This window comes from Oncorhynchus mykiss, chromosome 28 (assembly GCF_057628025.1).
Source record: "Oncorhynchus mykiss isolate SJ-2025 chromosome 28, ASM5762802v1, whole genome shotgun sequence".
Taxonomy (NCBI): domain Eukaryota; kingdom Metazoa; phylum Chordata; class Actinopteri; order Salmoniformes; family Salmonidae; genus Oncorhynchus; species Oncorhynchus mykiss.
Window position 1 is genome coordinate 10,253,858 of NC_143049.1, and position 22,232 is coordinate 10,276,089.

The 22,232-nt window shown below is 42.8% G+C and overlaps 1 protein-coding gene and 2 non-coding genes across 12 annotated transcripts; all 3 read right to left on the reverse strand.

Moving 5' to 3' along the window:
• Positions 1 to 216: 216 nt before the first annotated feature.
• Positions 217 to 16,194, reverse strand: LOC110508465 (uncharacterized). Of its 10 annotated transcripts, none has more exons than XR_016492814.1 (12): positions 15,585 to 15,812; positions 13,652 to 13,738; positions 10,208 to 10,284; positions 8,813 to 8,997; positions 8,560 to 8,683; positions 8,381 to 8,480; positions 7,829 to 8,165; positions 7,477 to 7,615; positions 5,773 to 5,884; positions 3,267 to 3,351; positions 475 to 3,144; positions 217 to 420 (listed from the first exon to the last, which is right to left on the reverse strand). XR_016492814.1 is itself a non-coding variant. In XM_090225296.1 (12 exons), the coding sequence occupies exons 4-12, from the start codon at positions 10,275 to 10,277 to the stop codon at positions 3,067 to 3,069; spliced, it is 1,230 nt and encodes a 409-aa protein (XP_090081422.1). In that variant the 5' UTR covers positions 10,278 to 10,284; positions 11,735 to 11,830; positions 13,652 to 13,740; positions 15,585 to 15,931; the 3' UTR covers positions 217 to 3,066. The 10 variants fall into 10 exon arrangements, 7 of the variants coding, with proteins under 7 accessions (XP_090081422.1, XP_090081423.1, XP_090081425.1 ...); XR_016492813.1 differs by having other exon boundaries at positions 217 to 425; XM_090225296.1 differs by adding an exon at positions 11,735 to 11,830 and having other exon boundaries at positions 217 to 3,144; positions 13,652 to 13,740; positions 15,585 to 15,931.
• Positions 16,195 to 16,522: 328 nt separating this feature from the next.
• On the reverse strand, positions 16,523 to 16,594 carry trnae-cuc (transfer RNA glutamic acid (anticodon CUC)). The gene has a single exon. It is a non-coding gene; the product is annotated as a tRNA-Glu (tRNA).
• A 575-nt stretch (positions 16,595 to 17,169) lies between these two features.
• trnae-cuc (transfer RNA glutamic acid (anticodon CUC)) lies at positions 17,170 to 17,241 on the reverse strand. The gene has a single exon. It is a non-coding gene; the product is annotated as a tRNA-Glu (tRNA).
• Between the last annotated feature and the right edge of the window lie 4,991 nt (positions 17,242 to 22,232).

Genomic DNA, 22,232 nt, shown 5'->3' on the forward strand with positions numbered 1-22,232 from the left:
CGTTGCACCGTGATTGGCTCAGTGTTCTGTCACTCATGGGGACACTAGGTCACTGCCAAGTCTAAGGGTAGAGCTCTAAAATTCTAGCCCCTTGGGTGCTGCCATAGAATTACATTAGAAGTGCCCATCCAAGAAGGCTCAAGGTCATTGGCCACAGATAAAATAACAAGTAAATCACGTTATCTCCACAGTATCTAAAAAGCTTGGACACACCTATTCATTCAAGGGTTTTAATTTATTTGTACTATTTTCTATATTGTAGAATAATAGTGAAGACATCAAAACTATGAAATAACACATATGGAATCATGTGGTAACCAAAAAGTGTTAAACAAATCAAAATATTTTATAGCTGAGATTCTTCAAAGTAGCCAACCTTTGCCTTGGTGGCAGCTTTGCACACTCTTGGCATGGTCTATACTCATCTCACTACAATACTCTTAAGAAGTATTGCAGTGAGATGAGTAGTAATACCTCATTAGAACTAAAAAGCACTTTCAGAACGAGTGGATAGTGTTTTCAACATTTGAGTGTGTTTTAATGTCACCCAGTTTGTCTCACCTTTTTGATTTACATGACCCTACTGAAACCGAGTGTAAACTCATCCTCTCTCTGGTTCAGGAGGACACCGTACGTCCACCGTTTCAGAATGAATCTGAAGGATGGAGGCTTCAGGTGAGTCACTCTGTATTATTCTGAGAACATGAATCAATAGGATTTCAAAAGTATTCATTTAAAAACATGGAAAATAAACTCTTACTCCTCCCTACACACACGCGCCATTACCTCCCATGTTATAGCAGTCCGTGCAAGGCCTTTTTTGTCAGTGTTATGAGCTGTGCATTTGTGAAAGTAACTGCACTTCATTAACAATCAACAAGTACACAAAGTAGCAGCACAATACATAATGCAACACAATACAGCAAACATAACAGCCTCCAAATCACCAAGTCCACGTCTGCAGATAGTCCCTGCTGACAGAATGCCCCCGACCATACACCCCCTGAACAAAACACAGCTGAGAGACGAGAGTCTGTGGAGTGGTAGGTCGTCCCACACACACACACACACACACAGTGCTTGTAATATAGTTAACAATTTTATTTTTTCCTACAGAGATGGGACGATTTGTTTGTGTGTGTGTGTGTGTGTGTGTGTGTGTATATATATATATATATATATATATATATATATATATATATATGCATGCATTTAATTGAGCCTTTGAGATGCTTTTGTTGTTTACAAAAGTGCACGTTTGTGGTTCCAGATGGAGGAACGCTTTGAAGTGTGTGTGTAGTAATTTGGTGGGTACTAATATTTGTCCTCTTTCACATGAGATTTAGAAATGTGTTTTTGTGTGGTTTTTTTCCAAATCCCACTCCCTGAAAGGATTGGATAGGTATTAACTAAAGGGTAACGACTGCATCTTGCCCTGTGATAGGTTAAGGGGATCCTCATTACAGATTGGCCCACAAGCCTAGGGGTTAATGATGGTGGGGTTTAAGCAGGTAGCCTAGCGGTTTGAGTGTTGGGCCAGTAACAGAGGTTGCTAGTTTGAATCCCCGAGCCGACAAGGTGAAACATCTATGGATGTGCCCTTGAGCAAAGCACTTAACCCTTATGGCTCCAGGGTTACCGTTCATAATGGCTGGCTGAGATCCTTGATAAAATCCTGCTCCAGTGCACCCAGAACCTCAGACTGGGGCAAAGGTTTACCTTCCAACAGGACAACGTCCCTAAGCACACAGCCAAAACAAAGCAGGATTGGCTTTGGGACAAGTCTGTGAATGTCCTTGTGTCCCAGCCAGAGCCCGGACTTGAACTCGATTGAACATCTCTGGAGAGACCTGAAAATAGCTGTGCAGCAACGCTCCCCATCCAACTTGACAGAGCTTGAGAGGATATGCAGAGAGGAATGCAAGAAACTCCCCAAATACAGGTGTGCCAACCTTGTAGCGTCATACCCCAAAAGACTTGAGGCTGTAACCGCTGGAAAAGGTACTGAGTAAAGGTTCTAAATACTTATGTAAATGTGATCGTTTTTCTTTATACAAATGCAAAAATGTCTTATTCCTTCTCACTTCAGGCCAAATTTCTCACTCCTCCCTAATCCACAGCTGTCCTACCTTACCAGTGACTGAAACCAGACTATTGCCCTTTGCCTCCCTCCATAGGACCCACTGATTAACTTTCTATTCACCTAGTTCTTATCCGCCATTTACCCAAACACATACATTCATTATACATGTAAAGTCATCAATAATTTATAGTAGGTAATATGAATAAGTATATTTCAAGCTAGAATCCAACATATCTGACCAAGGAAACTGCTTGTGTAACGGTGTGATTAAATTGTAAAATTCCTGCATAAAATTGGTATTATGCCACTTCCTGGTGGATTAGTGGGTTTACATTCTCTAATACACTCAGTGATAAAAGTATGGGATTCTGGGTAATCCACAGCAAATTTATGGAGAATTGCTGTGGGTGAGTTGAAAATTGAATGGTCCCGGGATGGAAATGTATAAAGTTGACATTATATTAAAAAAAATCCACATTTTACGTTAGCAATTTATGTTATTAGTAACTAATGCTGTTGGTTTGGCGTCAGATATGTTATTTGCCAATGTGGGTTTTATGCTAGCTAATGTTCCCTCTTTGAAGTTGGTAGCTAACTGGAGAATGCATCTTCTTTAGGAATGCTGTTATATCCTGTCTACTACTACTGTGTGTGTCCCATGATTGCAGCTTTGGAAATAAAATAACTATCCATCCATTACTCCTTCCTGTGTTGACTCACAGACTTGAGGGATGGGACCAGGAAGGTCACACTTGCCCTTACACACTCTCCTTGTCCTACTTGTAGATCGGAAAGGACTGTATTAACAAATGATAATGACTGCATCTTGACCTCTGATAGGCTAAGGGGATCCTTCTTACAGATCGGCCAGAGAGCCTAGGGGCTAATGTTGACGGGGCTTTAAAACGGCCTAGCAAAGCCGTCTGATCCCGCAAGCTTCACGCTGGTATTTACGAGGCTACTTTAAAAACAGGCCATCTTGTCTAACTGGCTATATTGACAGGTGTTTCCTCAGCTTCCTCCACCACTGTGATCTCCTCAACACATTTGGACGGCAGGGCCTGAGGGACAAACGGTGGAAACCAGAAGGAGGAGAAGTTTTGTTAGCTCCACAAAGAGAGAGGATATGTTAGTTTACAAAAGTAAACATGACTGTTTCTGCTCTGTGCGTGTGTTTATTCACCTGAAGTAGGTCGTCTCTCTCCAAGAGGTGTTTAATCTTCAGTGGGGGACCAGGGATGGGGGGAAACAGACGGTCCAGACGGTCCCTGAACACACACACCACAGTCAATCAGGGAATCAGACAACTAATACCATAGCGTTATATCATTACATTTAAACCGTATACTGTTTTCATATTGTTCTTGCCAGTTACTGTTGAATCACAAAGGCAATTTTCTTCCCCCTTCTGTTGTTTTTCTAAGAATAAATGGGTGTTTTTCACCTCTTGTTGGAAGGAAGTTCTGTTTCACAGTGAAAATGTGTGCGGTCTGTAGACAGATGCTTAAATCTAACACCTCTGCCCTTATTCTATTAATAAGTTGTTGTCTTCTCTCTATCTTTCTCTGGGTGTCGATTTTTTGTAACTGTTTCGTTTCTCTCTGGTCCCTCCCATTCTCTCTGTTTCCTTCTCTCTTTCTCAGTCGCTCTCTGTTTCTCTCTGCTGCTCTGTCGCTCTCTGTTTCTCTCTGCTGCTCTGTCGCTCTCTGTTTCTCTCTGCTGCTCTGTCGCTCTCTGTTTCTCTCTGCTGCTCTGTCGCTCTCTGTTTCTCTCTGCTGCTCTGTCGCTCTTTGTTTCTCTCTGCTGCTCTGTCGCTCTCTGTTTCTCTCTGCTGCTCTGTCGATCTCTGTTTCTCTCTGCTGCTCTGTCGATCTCTGTTTCTCTCTGCTGCTCTGTCGATCTCAGCCGCTCTCTGTTTCTCTCTGCTGCTCTGTCGCTGTCTGCTGCTGCTCCGCTTCTCTTTGCTCTCTTTCTCAGTCGCTCTCTTTCTCAGTCGCTCTCTTTCTCAGTCGCTCTGTCGCTCTCTGTCACTGTCTGCTGCTGCTCCGCTTCTCTTTGCTCTCTTTCTCAGTCGCTCTCTTTCTCAGTCGCTCTCTTTCTCAGTCGCTCTCTTTCTCAGTCGCTCTGTCGCTCTCTGTCGCTGTCTGCTGCTGCTCCGCTTCTCTTTGCTCTCTTTCTCAGTCGCTCTCTTTCTCAGTCGCTCTCTTTCTCAGTCGCTCTGTCGCTGTCTGCTGCTGTCTGCTGCTGCTCCGCTTCTCTCTGCTCTCTTTCTCAGTCGCTCTCTTTCTCAGTCGCTCTCTTTCTCAGTCGCTCTCTTTCTCAGTCGCTCTGTCGCTCTCTGTCGCTGTCTGCTGCTGCTCCGCTTCTCTTTGCTCTCTTTCTCAGTCGCTCTCTTTCTCAGTTGCTCTCTTTCTCAGTCGCTCTCTGTCGCTGTCTGCTGCTGCTCCGCTTCTCTCTGCTCTCTTTCTCAGTCGCTCTCTTTCTCAGTCGCTCTCTTTCTCAGTCGCTCTGTTGCTGTCTGCTGCTGTCTGCTGCTGCTCCGCTTCTCTCTGCTCTCTTTCTCAGTCGCTCTCTTTCTCAGTCGCTCTGTCGCTGTCTGCTGCTGTCTGCTGCTGCTCCGCTTCTCTCTGCTCTATTTCTCAGTCGCTCTCTTTCTCAGTCGCTCTCTTTCTCAGTTGCTCTCTTTCTCAGTTGCTCTCTTTCTCAGTTGCTCTCTTTCTCAGTTGCTCGCTCTGCTCTCTCTCGTTGGAAGGAAGTTCAGTGTCACTGTGAAAGACAGAAGCTAAAATCTAACACCTCTGCACTTACTCTATTAATATGTTGTCTTATTGTCAGTGTCTCTGCTCTTTCTCAGTGTCAGTGTCTCTGCGTCTCTTGGCTCTCTTTCTGCCTCCGCGTCTCTTGGCTCTCTCCCTGAGTCTCTTGGCTCTCTCCCTGAGTCTCTTGGCTCTCTCCCTGAGTCTCTTGGCTCTCTCCCTGAGTCTCTTGGCTCTCTCCCTGAGTCTCTTGGCTCTCTCCCTGAGTCTCTTGGCTCTCTCCCTGAGTCTCTTTGCTCTCTCTCTGAGTCTCTTTGCTCTCTCTCTGAGTCTCTTTGCTCTCTCTCTGAGTCTCTTTGCTCTCTCTCTGAGTCTCTTTGCTCTCTCTCTGAGTCTCTTTGCTCTCTCTCTGAGTCTCTTTGCTCTCTCTCTGAGTCTCTTTGCTCTCTCTCTGTGTCTCTTTGCTCTCTCTCTGTGTCTCTTTGCTTTCTCTCTGTGTCTCTTTGCTCTCTCTCTGTGTCTCTTTGCTCTCTCTCTAAATCTCTTTGCTCTCTCTCTGAGTCTCTTTGCTCTCTCTCTGAGTCTCTTTGCTCTCTCTCTGAGTCTCTTTGCTCTCTCTCTGTGTCTCTTTGCTCTCTCTCTGTGTCTCTTTGCTCTCTCTCTGAGTCTCTTTGCTCTCTCTCTGTGTCTCTTTGCTCTCTCTCTGTGTCTCTTTGCTCTCTCTCTGTGTCTCTTTGCTCTACCTCTGTGTCTCTTTGCTCTCTCTCTGTGTCTCTTTGCTCTCTCTCTGTGTCTCTTTGCTCTCTCTCTGTGTCTCTTTGCTCTCTCTCTCTGTGTCTCTTGGCTCTCTCTCTGTGTCTCTTTGTCTCTTTACTCTGTGTGTCTTTGCTCTCAGTGTCTCCTCCCTCCCCATGAACCCAACAGAATAAATACCTCTGGAGTCTGATCAGCAGCAGCAGAGCCAGGAGGATCATGGGTATCCCCAGAGTGATGCCAACAACCGCCGGAGTGTTCAGCTGATTGTGTGATTCAGACGGGGCCACCGCTGCACACACACACACACAGCAGTGTAAACATAAACAGACAGAAAAGACTGCTAAATCAAATGTAGAAATACATTCAAAAAAAGATTAGAGGTCGACCGATTAATTAATTAGGGCCGATTTCAAGTTTTCATAATAAATCGGTAATCTGCATTTTTGGACGCCGATTATGGCAATTTACATTGCAATCCACGAGGAGACTGCGTGGCAGGCTGTGACCACCTGTTACACGCCTGCAGCAAGGAGCCAGGGTAAGTTGCTGGCTAGCATTAAACTTATCTTATAAAAAAACAATCAATCTTAACATAATCACTAGTTAACTAGTTGATGATATTACTAGTTTAACGAGCTTGTCCAGCGTTGCACATAATCAATACGGTGCCTGTTTATCATCGAATCACAGCCTACTTCGCCAAAAGGGTGATGATTTAAAAGAGCATTCGTGAAAAAAAGCACACTCTTTGCACCAATGTACCTAACCATAAGAAAGGATGTTTAAAATCAATACACAAGTATATATTTTAAACCTGTATATTTAGTTCAAATAAATTCATGTTAGCAGGCAATATTAACTAGGGAAACTGTGTCACTTCTCTTGCGTTCCAGGGCAAGCAGAGTCGGGGTACATGTAACAGTTTTGGCCGCCTGGCTCATTGCGAACTGTGTGAAGACCATTTCTTCCGAACAGAGACCGTAATTAATTTGCCAGAATTTTACGTAATTATGTCATAACATTGAAGTTTGTGCAATGTAACAGGAATATTTTGACTTATGGATGCCACCCGTTAGATAAAATACGGAACGGTTCCGTATTTCACTGAAAGAATAAACGTTTTTTTTTCTCGAAATGATAGTTTCCGGATTTGACCATATTAATGACCAAAGGCTCGTACTTCTGTGTGTTATTATATTATAATTAAGTCTATGATTTGATAGAGCAGTCTGACTCAGCGGTGGTAGGCAGCAGCAGGCTCGTAAGCATTCATTCAAACAGCACTTCCTGCGTTTGCCAGCAGCTCTTCGCAATGCTTGAAGCACAGCGCTGTTTATGACTTCAAGCCTATCAACTCCCGAGATTAGGCTGGCAATACTATAGTGCCTTTAAGAACATCCAATAGTCAAAGGTATATGAAATACAAATGGTATAGAGAGAAATAGTCCTATAATTCCTATAATAACTACAACCTAAAACTTCTTACCTGGGAATATTGAAGACTCATGTTAAAAGGAACCACCAGCTTTCATATGTTCTCATGTTCTGAGCAAGGAACTTAAACGTTAGCTTTTTTTACATGGCACATATTGCACTTTTACTTTCTTCCCCAAAACTGTTTTGGCATTATTTAAACCAAATTGAACATTTCATTATTTATTTGAGACTAAATTGATTTTATTTATGTATTATATTAAGTTAAAATAAGTGTTCATTCAGTATTGTTGTAATTGTCATTATTACAAATATATATAAAAATGGTCAGATTTAATCGGTCTGGGCTTTTTTTGGTTCTCCAATAATCGGTATCGGCGTTGAAAAATCCTAATCGGTCAACCTCTAATCCAGATGTCATGATAATATCGATGACTGCGGACTCACGGATGGTGTTGCTCCAGCTGCTCCAGTGTTCAGATCCTCTGCAGTTACTATTCTTCCTCACCCTCATCTTCACGTCGTACCGTTGTGTGTGGTCCAGGTTGGTCTCAGTGAATGTCAGTCCCTCTGTGAAGCTCCTCACCTTTCAAGACACACATACAAATAGCCTCTTAATAAAAACAGGGCCACCACTGAACACAAGTTAAGACAACTCTCTGGTATACTCATCTATTTATTTTTTTACTTAACACTTTTCTTAAAACTTTAAGGGCTTGTAAGTCAGCTTTTCACTGTAAGGTCTAAACCTTTCACATTCGGCCCATGTGACAAATACAATTTGATTTGATAGTATTACCAGGTCATTGATCTGGAGCTGGTAGTGGAAGCATCTGGGTGTGGTGTTGGACGGAAGATCCCACTGGACCAGCAGACCCTCCTGTCTGACCCAGGCAGTGATGTTGGGGGGCGGGCGCAGTACTTCAATATCTATGGTGTCCATTTTATTGGTGTAGATGCAGCACACGCCAGGGCGTGACACTTTGAAAGTCAGACTCAAAGAGGTGACGCCGTCACCCACACTCCCCTGGCAGCCAGCAGACACGCCTCGAACCACACCGCCAGGCCATCCCTGGCCTCCCATGACCTCAGAGACACAGTCCACACTGGAGATACTCTCATTGTTCCTACACACACTGATATTCACACACACACACACACACACCCCAGCACTTTTAACAGACACCTTAATTAAAGGTGGGTGTCATGTACTAAAATTAGATTACATTTTTATTATACGGTAAAATGGTAATTGCACAGTAATAACCAATAAATTGACAAGTTCTACTATCACAATTGTTGCTAAGCCTTTCATTTTCTATGTATCTTGGATATTGTGGGAGGGGCTTACGAGACAAAGGCAGAGGATTGGCTGTCATTAAGGAGACCATGGAATTTCCAGGAGCAGTTGAGTTGATTGGTTGGGTAGATAAGACAGCAGGCCAGTCCACCTAGAGTTACAGACAGGGTTTCAGCGAGTGTGCATGCGTGTGTGAGTGTGTGTTTGGGTCTTTGTGCATTTTGTGTTACTGGGTGATAGGTTGCAGGGGTGAATGCTGGTGTCAATGTCAGTGTCTTCATAGTCCTCGCTGTCTTCATCGTCGTCGCTCTGAACCAGCTGCATAACACCATGAGAATCCCTCTGGTACACTCTCTGGCGCACCGGGGACAGAAAAAGAAAGCGCGGAGAGAGACTTTTTATTTTAAGAGACAAAGATATTGTAAATCTAAAATGGTTTGAGACAGGGCCATTAGAGACCACAGACTATCATAGTGATCTCACTTCACTGTACTCCGTCTCGTCATCCTGACAGGGGTATAAGGGAGGCAGTTCTTGCTTCTGGTCAGGTTCTAGGCTCTGGTGTGTGTGTCTAGCAGGGCTTCGGGTCACATCCAGCCTTGTAGTAACTGTCCCCGCAGTCAACCCTTCTGTGCTCTCAGAGAAACTTGTTTCAGTCGTTTGAGTTACTGTCAAACAGACAGAGACAGAAATAGAGCTCAGTAAGGTCGCACACTATAGGGTAACAGTTTTGGGGAAGCTACTCTGAAATCATAGTTACTCATAGTTATTCATAGTCACAATTACTTCACACTAGAAGTTAAGCTACATTAAAGATGCCCTTAGGAACTGACTGTACAAAACATAGACATGACAGACTGACCAGGTGAATCTGGGTGAAAGCTTGTTACCTGTTAAATCCACTTCAAATCAGTGTAGATGAAGGGGATGAGATAGGTTAAAGAAGGATTTTAGGAAGGTGTTCTTAATGTTTTGTAGTTTAATTAAGTAAAACTACATTGAAAAAGCAGTTCACTACACATCCAAGCTACTTTGGGAGAAAAAAATGATCATATCTAAATCTGAAATGTCATAGACTACAAATTACAAAAACACATCACTCTGGGGTCAGGTGTTAAATGTTCAATGCTGCCATTTATCTTAGCTCAATATCAAATCATTTCTGGGTAACAATTAAGTACTTCAATTTAATTGAAAGCAATCACTGTAGTCAAAAATAAATTAAAATAGCTTCTTAGCGAAGAGCCATTTCTCAAGCAATAATTTTGCTAAGAGTGTCTGGGAGTGGTCTGAGTGGGGAGGGGAAAACTGAAAACTAGGAGAGAGGTTTGGAACTCTTTCTTATTGGTCTATCAAACTAATTGAATGCATGTTGATGTCACCAGACAGGCCAAAACTCAATCCCACCAAAACAGGGACAAATTTCAGGCGGTCTTTTCAAATAGCTCTTAAATGAAAAGGATATCATAATTTTCACAATTTCACAGTCTTTTTTCATCCTCATGGTGTGGAAATATATGTCAAACACAGGAAAATCACATTTGACTGCACTCGATCTTTAACTAAATGTGTAATTTGACCGATTATTAATAAAGACAAAAGCTGTTTCAAGTGAGAAATAGGCCGTTCTGAACCTGAAAAGGAAATTAAATTATTGCCTATATCACACACATCTTCTCTTTTTGCAAAAAAATAAATAAAAATGTGTAGTTCCAATAGTTAGCTACTCCACTATATGGATTTGAATTGATTGGAATTCAACTTCCACCATGCTACTGCAAAATGTAGTTTAATTACTAGTTGACTTAAATGTAGTTCGCTACTCCCCAACACTGCAGGGTAAACGCATGTAAGGATGATACACACACATTCACACACCTTTCTCTGCTCTCCCAAGGGAATGCAGCACCACAGCACAGACCCAGAGGACCACCAGATATAGCCCCATTGCAAACCTGGGGGGGGGGGGGGGGGGGGGACAAACACAGATATCACACCATGATAAAAACCTATCTACTTCAGCAGGGATGAAAATAGCCCATATTAATACATGTAGCCTTTGAGATTATGTTAATGTAAATCAATAATTTGCTAACATCAGATAACATTTATATTAGACATTTATGAGAGTTAATTAGATAATTCATTTGATGATACAGCAGTAGCAATACAAGGAAGTAACATCTACAGAAGAGACAGAAATGCTTATGAGGGAGGCGTTGCTGTATATATATATATTCAGAGCCATATCCCTGTAATGCTTTACTAAGATCGTATGTCAAATGTTATTGAAGTGTTGTGGTTGCTGGTTCATTTGGCACATCTAAAGCCTTTTCTTTCAGGGTGTTGCTATAGGCCACTAAGTGCTAACAGTCAGTATCTAAATCATGTCTGAAATGCTTGATAGTGTATGTGATGTGAACAGAGAGGGCTACTTTCTTGGGGACCTGAATATTGACGGGTTTTCATCAAGCTGTCCGAGGAAGCTTCTTACTGTAACCAGTGCCTGTAATCTGGTTCAGGTTATTAATCAACCTACCCAGGGTGTTTACAAACACTACAGGAACAAGATAATCCACATGTATCGATCACATTTTTACTAATACTGTAGAACTTTGTTCTAAAGCTGTATCCGTACCCATTGGATGCAGTGATCACAATATAGTGGCTGTATCCAGGAAAGCCACAGTTCCAACAGCTGGGCCTAAAATAGTGTATAAGAGATCATACAAAAGATTCTGCTGTGATTCACGTGGATGATGTTAATATTTTTTGGTCTGATCCACTTGATGAATTTATGAAATAGCTTCTTCCAGTTATTGATAAACATGCACCTGTTAAGAAACTGACTGTTAGAACTGTTAAGGCTCCATGGATTGATGAGGAATTGAAAAACTGTATGGTTGAAAGAGATGGGGCAACAGGAGTGGTTAATAAGTCTGGCTGTACATCTGACTGGCTGACTTACTGCAAATGGAGAACTCAAAAAGAAGAAACTGTATTATGAAGACAAGATCAATGATATAAAGAATAATGGAAACATTTAATTTAAAGTACTCAAGTTATGGGCAAAAAGACAAATTCAACCCCATCTTTCATCAAATCAGATGGCTTATTCATCACAAAACCATTTGATGTTGCCAATTATTTGAATGATTGTTCAGCGATGTCATTTACAAAATAGCCCCCAACACTCTACTCAGCAAACTGGATGTAGTCTATCACAGTGCCATCCGTTTTATCACCAAAGCCCCATATACTACCCACCACTGCGACCTGTATGCTCTCGTTGGCTGGCCCTCACTACATATCTGTCGCCAAACCCACTCAAACAAACAAATCTAAGTCTTTGCTAGGTAAAGCCCCGCCTTATCTCAGCTCACTGGTCACCATAGCAACACCCACCTGTTGCACACGCTCCAGCAGGTATAATGCACTGGTCATCCCCAAAGCCAACACTTCCCTTGGCCGCCTTTCCTTCCAGTTCTCTGCTGCCAATGACTGGAACGAATTGCAAAAATCTCTGAAGCTGTAGTCTTATATCTCCCTCTCTAACTTTAAGCATCAGCCAATCTGTAAATAGCACACCCGACTACCTCATCCCCATATTATTATTGCACATCATCAATTGCACATTCTGTCACTCCAGTATTAATGCTAAATTGTAATCATTTCCGCCTCTAGGGCCTATGTATTGCCTACCTCCCTACTCTTTTTGTCGCACTGCTTTGCTTTATCTTGACCAGGTCCCAGTTGTAAATGAGAACTTCTTCTCAACTGGCCTACCTGGTTAAATAATGGTGAAATAAAAAACGTATTTAAAAAATTGTATTTGGTACAATTGATTCGTTAAATTCAAGACCTCAGCTAAATCTGGTAATGAATGGTGTGACTGTTGAACAAGTTGAGACTAAATTACTTGGCGCTACCTTAGATTGTAAACTGTCATGGTCAAAACATATAGATTCAATGGTTGTAAAGATGGGGAGAGGTCTGACCATAATAAAGAGATGCTCTGCTTTTTTGACACCACACTCCAAAAAGCAAGATCTGCAGGCTCTAGTTTTGTGTAATCTTGATTATTGTCCAGTCGTGTGGTTCAGTGCTGCAAGGAAAGACCTAGTTAAGCTGCAGCTGGCCCAGAACAGAGCAGCACGTTTTGCTCTTCATTGTAATCACAGGGCTGATATAAATACTACGCATGCCATTCTCTCTTGGCTCAGAGACTGACTGCCTCACTTATTTTTTATAAGAAACAATGTGTTGAAAATCCCAAATAGTTTGCATAAGTCAACTTACACACAGCTCTGACACACTTATCCCACCAGGGGTCTTTTCACAGTTCCCAAATCCAGAACAAATTCAAGAAAGCGTGTAGTATTATATAGAGCCCTTATTGCATGGAACTTCCTTCCATCCATCCATCTCATATTGCTCAAATAAACAGTAAACCTGGTTTCAAAAAACAGATAAAGCAACAGCTTCTCTCCCCCATTTTACCAAGATAGTTTGCACAACGACTCTCCCCCATTTTACCAAGATAGTTTGTGTGTATGCACTGATATCTAGGCTACGTGTGCCTTTTTAAAAATGTATGTAGTTACAGTCCTTGAGCAGTTCTTGTCTATTAGAACATCAATAGACATAATGTCATTCTGTATTATGTTTCATGTTTTGTGTGGACCCCAGGAAGAGTAGCTGCTGCTTTTGCAACAGCTAATGGGGATCCTAATCAAATAAAATAAAAACTCAAGGCACATCAGAACTTCAACATTCAGAGGGCCACACATGCTTGACTTATTTCTACCAGGTTTAAGAGGGTCGCCTGGAGTTTTTCTTTAATCATGTCATTCCATGGGCTTTATAGCTTCTGGTAGAGGCTTCTCTCAGGTATAGATCTAAGACACCGGTGCCCCCTGTATATAGCCCCGCTGTTGTTATTTACTGCTGCTCTTTAATTATTTTCTTTCTTTAAAACTGCATTGTTGGTTAAGGGCTTGTAAGTAAGCATTTCATTGTAAGGATTGACTGTTGTATTCGGGCACATGTAACAAATAAAATTAGATTTTGGAGACCAGCTTAACTACATGAAATCCTTCCCCTTTCCAGTACAAACCAGACTGACCTTGGAACAGCATCTAAGGGAAACTTGATGATATACACTCATGGGTTTTAGACAGTTGAGAAACACAAAACACTAAATTGCCCCCTTAACATTGGACATATCAAAAGCTCAAAACAGCACAAGACATGTTAGGCTTAAGTGTTAATAACATAGAGAGGTTAGAATGATGGTCTCATATCAAGATAAAAGTAAAATACCGTTGTGTTTCACCGAGTATCTTCCTTGGTCTGGTCTTGATGCCGTCTAGTGTCAGCAGAAAGAGTGTTGGCACACACACTGACTGCCTCTGGAGGGAAATGTGACCTTACTCATTACTGGAAAGTTGATAGACAGGAAACTACATCCAGTGGTGTATTAAGTAAAAATACTTTGAAGTACAACTTCAGTAGTTTTTTGTGGCATCTGTACTTAACTATTTATATTTTTGACAACTTTTACTTCACTACATTCCTAAAGAAAATAATGTGTTTTCTACTACATAAAAAAGTACTCGTTACATTTTGAATGCTTAGCAGGACAGGAAAATGGTCTAAGTCACACATTCAATTAAAGAGAAAATCCCTGGTCATCCCTACTGCCTCTGATCTGGTGGACTCGTTAAACACAAATGCTTTGTTTGTAAATGATGTCTGAGTGTTAGAGTGTGCCCCTGGCTATCAGTCAATTTTTATATTGTGCGTCTGGTTTGCTTAATAAAAGGAATTTGAAATTATTTATACTATTGTTACTTAAGTATATTAAAAACAAAAGTAACAATCAGTATCTGGTGTGGCCACCAGCTGCATTAAGTACTGCAGTGCATCTCCTCCTCATGGACTGCACCAGATTTGCCAGTTCTTGCTGTGAGATGTTACCCCACTCTTCCACCAAGGTACCTGCAAGTTCCCGGATATTTCTATGTTCCCGGATATTTCTAAGGGGAACTTAGCCCTCCGATCCAACAGGTCCCAGACGTGCTCAATGGGATTGAGATCTGGGCTCTTCGCTGGCCATGACCAGAACACTGACATTCTTGTCTTGCAGGAAATCATGCACAGAATGAGCAGTATGGCTGGTGGCATTGTCATGCTGGAGGGTCATGTCAGGATGAGCCTGCAGGAAGGGTACCACATGAGGGAGGAGGATGTCTTCCCTGTAATGCACAGCTTTGAGATTGCCTGCAATGACAACAAGCACAATCCGATGATGCTGTGACACACTACCCCAGACCATGATGGACCCTCCACCTCCAAAATCGATCCCGCTCCAGAGTACAGGCCTCAGTGTAACGCTCATTCCTTCAACGATAAATGCAAATTCAACCATCACCCCTGGTGAAGTGCACTTTTTGCCAGTCCTGTCTGGTCCAGCGACGGTGGGTTTGTGCCCATAGGTGATGTTGTTGCCGGTGATGTCTGGTGAGGGCCTGCCTTACAACAGGCCTACAAGCCCTCAGTCCAGCCTCTCTCAGCCAATTGCGGACAGTCTGAGCACTGGTGGAGGGATTGTGCGTTCCTGTTGTAACTCAGTCAGTTGCTGATGCCATCCTGTACCTGTCCTGCAGGTGTGATGCAATATTAAATCTGCCCCCCCCCCCCCCCCCCACAATATATATATATATATAAAAAAATATATATATAAACAAAAATAAGAAGACACAGTGGGAAATTCAATGCAACATATGTCTGGTGAAGTCCACTAAGCATTTTGCATGTAATCAAATCAAATTTGTTGAGCAGATGTTATTGCGGGTGTCGTGAAATGCTTGTCCTTCTAGCTTCAAAAGTGTAGTAGTATCTAACAAGTAATATCTAACAATTTAACAACAATACACACAAATCTAAAGTCAAGGAATGGAATTAAGAATATATAAATATTTGGACGAGCAATGTCAGAGCGGCATAGACTAAGATACAGTAGAATAAAATAGAATACAGTATATACACATATAAGATGAGTAATGCAAAATATGTAAACATTATTAAAGTGACTAGTGTTCCATTAATAAAGTGGCCAGTGATTTCAAGTCTATGTATATAGGGCAGCAGCTTCTAATGTGCTAGTGATGAGTATTTAACAGTATGGTGGTGGCCTTGAGATTGAAGCTATTTTTCAGTCTCTCGGTCCCAGCTTTGATGCACCTGTACTGACCTTGCCTTCTGGATTATAGCGGGGTGAACAGGCAGTGGCTCTGGTGGTTGTTGTCCTTGATGATCTTTTTGGCCTTCCTGTGACATCGGTTCCTGGAGAGCGGGTAGTTTGCCCCCGGTGATGTGTTGGGCAGACCGCACCTCCCTTTGGAGAGCCCTGCGGTTGCGGGTGGTGCAGTTGTCGTACCAGGCGGTGATACAGCCCAACAGGATGCTCTCAATTGTGCATCTGTAAAAGTTTGTGAGGGTTTTAAGGTGCCAAGCTAATTTGTTCAGCCTTCTGAGGTTGAATAGGCGCTGTTGTGCCTTCTTCACCACACTGTTTGTGTGGGTGGACCATTTCAGTTTGTCAGTGATGTGTACGCAGAGGAACTTGAAGCTTTCCACCTTCTCCACTGCGGTCCCGTCGATGTGGATGGGGGGTGCTCCCTCTGCTGTTTCCTGAAGTCCACGATCAGCTCCTTTGTTTTGTTGACGTTGAGTGAGAGGTTATTTTCCTGGCACCACACTCCCTGGGCCCTCACCTACTCACTGTAGGCTGTCTCGTCATTGTTGGTAATCAGGCCTACTACTTGACTACTTGACTAAACTTGACAAACAGTTACATGACCTACAGCATAGTCAAGCAAGTTATGCTTCTGATATTTTCAACAGGGTACTGGAAAGCTCACGGCACATCGGTAATAGTCTCAAGCAGCTTTGTACTACTCCGGAGCATCTGCCTCTGTCATCTCAGTGAACCTGATGAAAATCAGTTAACATGCTGACCATCAAAGTTTTTCATTGTTTTTCACCATGTTAACTGTATAATTATTATTTTTTGAACTATGCAAAATCCTTGGAAACAGAAGTTGAAGGTGGGGAAGCCTATGGGCTTTTGAATACTTCCAAGCAGTCAAAAAACGGTACTTTCGATTGAATGCGCAAGCAAAAGGGTAATTCCCTGACCGGGAATCGAACCCGGGCCGCGGCGGTGAGAGCGCCGAATCCTAACCACTAGACCACCAGGGAAACTATGTTTCTAACTCCAACAAGTGACATTACATATATTACACGATGTACACATAAAGTATTCACACTTGACTTTTACTAGGGAAGAGGGGAGCACACGGTGAGCAAATCACTCTGCAGTAGCGGTGTGAGGGTAAATTCACTGGGGAAGCCAATCCATAAAAAAAAAGCGAGTTGTGATTATTGCGTTGTTTGCTCTATAACCTGTTAGCTCATAGGCCAAGCCACCGTGATATATAGGCCTAAGTCCGAGACAATAAGAAGATCTGTCTGGTGAAGTCCACAAAGCATTTTTCATGTAACAAACAGTTACATGACCGACAGCATGGTCAAGCAAATTAATGTATCTGACATTTTCAACAGGGCACCGGAAAGCTCACAGCACTACGGCAATAGTCCAAAGTAGCCCTGTAGTACTTCCGAGCGTCTGCACCTTTGCTCTACCGACTTTGTTAACATGAAGAAAAACAGTTAACATGTCCAGCAAAGTTTTTCATTGTCATTCACAGTTAACAAGGTGAAACACAATGAAAAAGACTTGCAACCAGAAATTGTTCCGTGAGTAAAAAATGTTGTTCCCTGACCGGGAATCGAACCCGGGCCGCGGCGGTGAGAGCGCCGAATCCTAACCACTAGACCACCAGGGAAGCTATACAATTACAGGAGAAAAGTTAAATAAAAAAGCTTCACTTGTCCACGGAAATAGACCAAACATTGTATTCATATCAAATAAACTAGGGTCATCATGTTAACTATGAATGAAAAAGCACGAGCGATATCCTATGCTCTTGCTTATGCTGGTGTGTCTGTTTGTGGTAGAAATGTCCTTTAGCAAGTAGCTAAAGATAACATAGGTAGCTAGAGTTTATACACTTAATTGTATTGTTCCATCTATTAATCTAATCTGCTCACTGTGATTAAAATGTATATAATTTATGGTTATTAAATACAAACTTCCCTCTTGATTTTCACAGCAGACAGGGAGTCCAGCTTCAGCTTCAGAAAACTGCCAAATGGAATCATTGTCTTAAAGGACAGTAAGGATTCCAGGAGTTACAGGACAAAAAACTACTAAAAGAGCATGGAGCAGGGCTGTGTCTCCAGACAAAGTGGTGGACTCAGCCAGGAGGGCTGTACTGCTCAGAGGTGGCAACCCAGCAAGCAGAGCACATTTGCCGGGTCAGCATAAGATGCAGTTTGGCCTTTATAAGGAGCAGACCTTCAAGTGGGTGGTTGAAAGTGTGCTGGGCTGGGTATTTGGTGGCATCGATGCAGAAATAATCTGCCTCTCAGCCAGCAAGTAGTGATTTAAAAAACCATGCTGCTAATGAAATGGCTTTCAAGAAACACATGGAGCTCTTCCCTGAGGGCTGGGAGGCTATCAGGATTAAGTCCAACATCCAGCCACTGTTATGGGTGTAAAATGGCACAGTGATGCCATCTGTTGGTAAATGTTCATTACTGCAACTCTTGTGTTTTACCGGGGTGCTTGAGATACCCGGATGTGTTGTGATGTACTGAACATGACTTGTTGAACAATGCCTCTGTCTCGTCATTTAACGTTCAAACAGCCACCTCCCACCACCGAGCCATGCAAAGACCAGATGACCACTGGTCCCATTTCCCAGAGGTCCTCAACATCCTCACTCAGGTCATTGCTGGTTGGAAAACTACACCCCTTCCAGAATCTCGATAGGACAAGGAAGGTGATTGAAAAGAAGACGGATAACATTACTAAAGAGATCGATGTTAAGATAGGAACGGTCTTTGGAAGCAATAGCAGGCCATTCAGCTGAACTACAGAGGGTTGTCAAGCGTGTGGATGAGGCAGGAGGAAGAATTGCTACTGTGGAAACTTCAACTAGATCAATAAATAAAGGCACTTGAGAAACAGGTGCGCGAAATTGCGGAGCACATTGACGACTTGGATAATCGAGGACGCAGATGCAATATCCGTGTTGTGGGACTCCCGGAAAGGTACTCGTTCAGTATACATGTTCGTGGAATGGATCCCTGGCTACCTACAAATTGATACTAAGGCTGGTCGTGTGAAGCTGGACAGAGCCCATCGCTGTCAAGAACCGATACACGGTCACAACCAGCGCCCACGGCCAGTGGTTAGAAAGTTCCACAACTTCACCCACAAGCAGCGCGTCCTGGATGCGGCCAGACGCATATCGGTTCTGACTGTAGTCAAGGTCCAAGGGTCTCATTCTTCAATGATTATTCCACAGCGGTTGTACTAAGACGCGTGTCGTTTGATGAGGTGAAGGCTCGACTCAAGATAATGAATATGGACTACGCACTGATGTACCCGGCCACATTGAAGATTATGGTCAAAGGATCGCCTAAAAAAACTTTACACACCAGAAGAGGTTGCTGCGTTTATTGACTCTCTCAGGTAAATAACTTTCAGCTGCACCTCCGCAGCATTGGATAACTTTTTTTACTTGAATCTGATCATGAAGCAGTGATGTGAGTTCTCAAGTGCTCCTGTTCAGCAATATTCTTATGTTTTATCATTTTTCTTGCTAAAGTAACTGCCACTATAGCTCTGACTAGGGTTGTCAACTGTCCCGTATTAGCCGGGATGTCCCTTATATTGGGCTAAATTGGTTTGTCCCGAAGGTGATCTCCCTTGTCCGGTATTTTCATCCAATCACGGTAATAGCGTAAACGCGCCAATTCCGGCAAAGTAATTTCTGTTGTTGTTTTCGGTCGGTTTGTCATATCAAGGAAATATGGGTAAACCTGCAAAAAAGAAAAGACTGGGCAGCTACAACAAACAATGGGAAGCAACAAAAAAAAAGACGTTGGTTAAGGCTGTCAGTGGTGACTCGGTGAAAGCCTTCTGTACTTTGTCGTTAGGAATTCTCAATTGGCCATGGAGGGGAGAGTGACCAAACTCGGCATGCATCCACAGAATTGCACAAGGAGGCCACGCTAGCTAAAGGTGCTAGCAATATCGGCGCATTCTTCGTGACGTCTACTGCGGAAAATTATTATCTGCCTCCTACGGAAGGCGAGCCGGTGTATTTCTCAGTTGCCAGTGATGCCTCAAACAAGGAAAATAGAAAAATGTTTCCAGTGTGCGTCAGATATTTCTCTATGTCTGATGGAGTGCAGTGCAAGTTACTTGACTTTTATGAAGACGGCGATGAAACTGCAAATGGCAAACATCAAGCTTTGAGGAACTGTCTGGAAAAGCATGAACTGGATATTAGACACATCACAGCCTATGCAGCAGGTAATGCCAATGTCAACTTTGGAAAACACCACTCCGTTTACTAGTTATTGAGCAGTGACAACAATCGCATTCTGAAAGCTAATTGCCCAGCTCACATAGCTCATAATGCCTTTTGTCTTTCCAATTGAATGAGAATATACACAGTATATTCATTCCCATTACACCCACACGGCCGTGTCACCGTGCACTGGCACGCCACCTTTTGTTCCTTATTTGGTAGTGAGAAAGTTAGCAACCCTAGCTCAGACTGAGATGTGTGGGAATCTATGTTGGTGCCCAGTCTTGGTTTTAGGTGGAAGAGCCTCAATCTTATTTTATTGAATTTATTTATTTATATCGCTTGTTTATGCTCGGCGAGATGGAGGCGAGTTCAACACATGGGAAAAGGTACCATCCCATCTTTACAGTAGGATTCAGTCTGGATATTGGTTGGTCAAAGTGCAATAGCAGGTAAGACTGTGTGAATGAACATTAGAGGGAGCCATAACCCCATTCATATTTTTTTCCCCCACCTTTATTTAACCAGGTAGGATAGTTGAGAACAAGTTCTCATTTACAACTGCGACCTGGCCAAGATAAAGCAAAGCAGTTCGACACATACAACAGAGTTACACATGGAATAAACAAACATACAATCAATAATACAGTAGAAAAGTCTATATACAGCATGTGCAAATGAGGTAGGATAAGAGAGGTTGGGCAATAAATAGGCCATAGTGGCGAAGTAATTACAATATAGCAATTAAACACTGGAATGGTAGAATGTGCAGAAGATGAATGTGCAAGTAGAGATACTGGAGCAAGGAGCAAGATAAATAAATACTGTATGGGGATGAGGTAGATTGGATGGGCTATTTACAGACGAGCTATGTATAGGTGCAGTGATCTGTGAGCTTCTCTGACAGCTGGTGCTTAAAGCTAGTGAGGGAGGTAAGAGTCTCCAGCTTTAGTGATTTTTGCAGTTCGTTCCAGTCATTGGCAGCAGAGAACTGGAAGGAGAGGTGGCCGAAGGAAGAATTGGCTTTGGGGGTGACCAGTGAGATATACCTGCTGGAGCGCGTGCTATGGATAGGTGCTGCTATGGTGACCAGTGAGCTGAGATAAGTCGGGGCTTTACCTAGCAGAGACTTGTAGATGACCTGGAGCCAGTGGGTTTGGCGACGAGTATGAAGCAAGGGCTAGCCAAAGAGAGCATTGGTGACAAAACTGATGGCACTGTGGGAAACTGCATCCAATTTGTTGGGTAGAGTGTTGGAGGCCATGTGTAACTCTGTGTTGTTGTTTGTGTCGCACTGCTTTGCATTATCTTGGCCAGGTCACAGTTGTAAATGAGAACCTGTTCTCAACTAGCCTACCTGGTTAAATAAAGGTTAAATACAAAAATGGAATAAACAAACATACAGTCAATAACTCAATAGAAAAAAGTCTATATACAGTGTGTGCAAATGAGGTGAGGTAAGGAAATAAATAGGCTATAGTGGCAAAATAATTAGAATTTAGCAATTAAACACTGGAGTGATACATGTGCAAGTAGAGATACTGGGGTGCAAAGTAGCAAAAATAAATAACAGAATGGGGCTGAGGTAGTTGGATGTGGTAGTGGGTTTGGCAATGAATTTGAAGCGAAGGCCATCCAATGAGAGCATACAGGTCACAGTGGTGGGTAGTATATGGGGCTTTGGTTACAAAACTGATGGCTCTGTGATAGACTGCATCCAATTTGCTGAGTAGAGTGTTGGAGGCTATTTTGTAAATGACATCGCCGAAGTCAAGGATCGGAAGGATAGTCAGTATTATGAGGGTATGTTTGAGTGAAGGATGCTTTTTTTGCAAAATAGGAGGCCGATTCTAGATTTAATTTTGGATTGGAGATGCTTAATGTGAGTCTGGAAGGAGAGTTTACATTCTAACCAGACACCTAGAATATGTGGACATCTACAAATACCTAAGTCAGAACTAACCAGAGTAGTGATGCTGGACGGGCGGGTGCTGGTAGCGATCGGTTGAAGAGCATGCATTTAGTTTTACTTGCATTTAAGAGCAGTTGGAGGCCATGGAAGGAGAGTTGTATGGCATTGAAGCTCGTCTGGAGGTTAGTTAACACAGTGTCCAAAGAAGGGCCAGAAGTATACAGAATGGTATCGTCTGCGTAGAGGTGGATCAGAGAATCACCAGCAGCAAGAGCGACATACAGAGAAAAGAGTTGGCCCGAGAATTGAACCCTATGGCACCCCCATAGATTGCCAGAGGTCCGGACAACAGGCCCTCCGATTTGGCACACTGAACTCTGTCTGAGAAGTAGTTGATGATCCAGGCTAGGCAGTCATTTGAGACACCAAGGCTGTTGAGTCTACCGATAAGAATGTGGTGATTGACTGAGTCGAAAGCTTT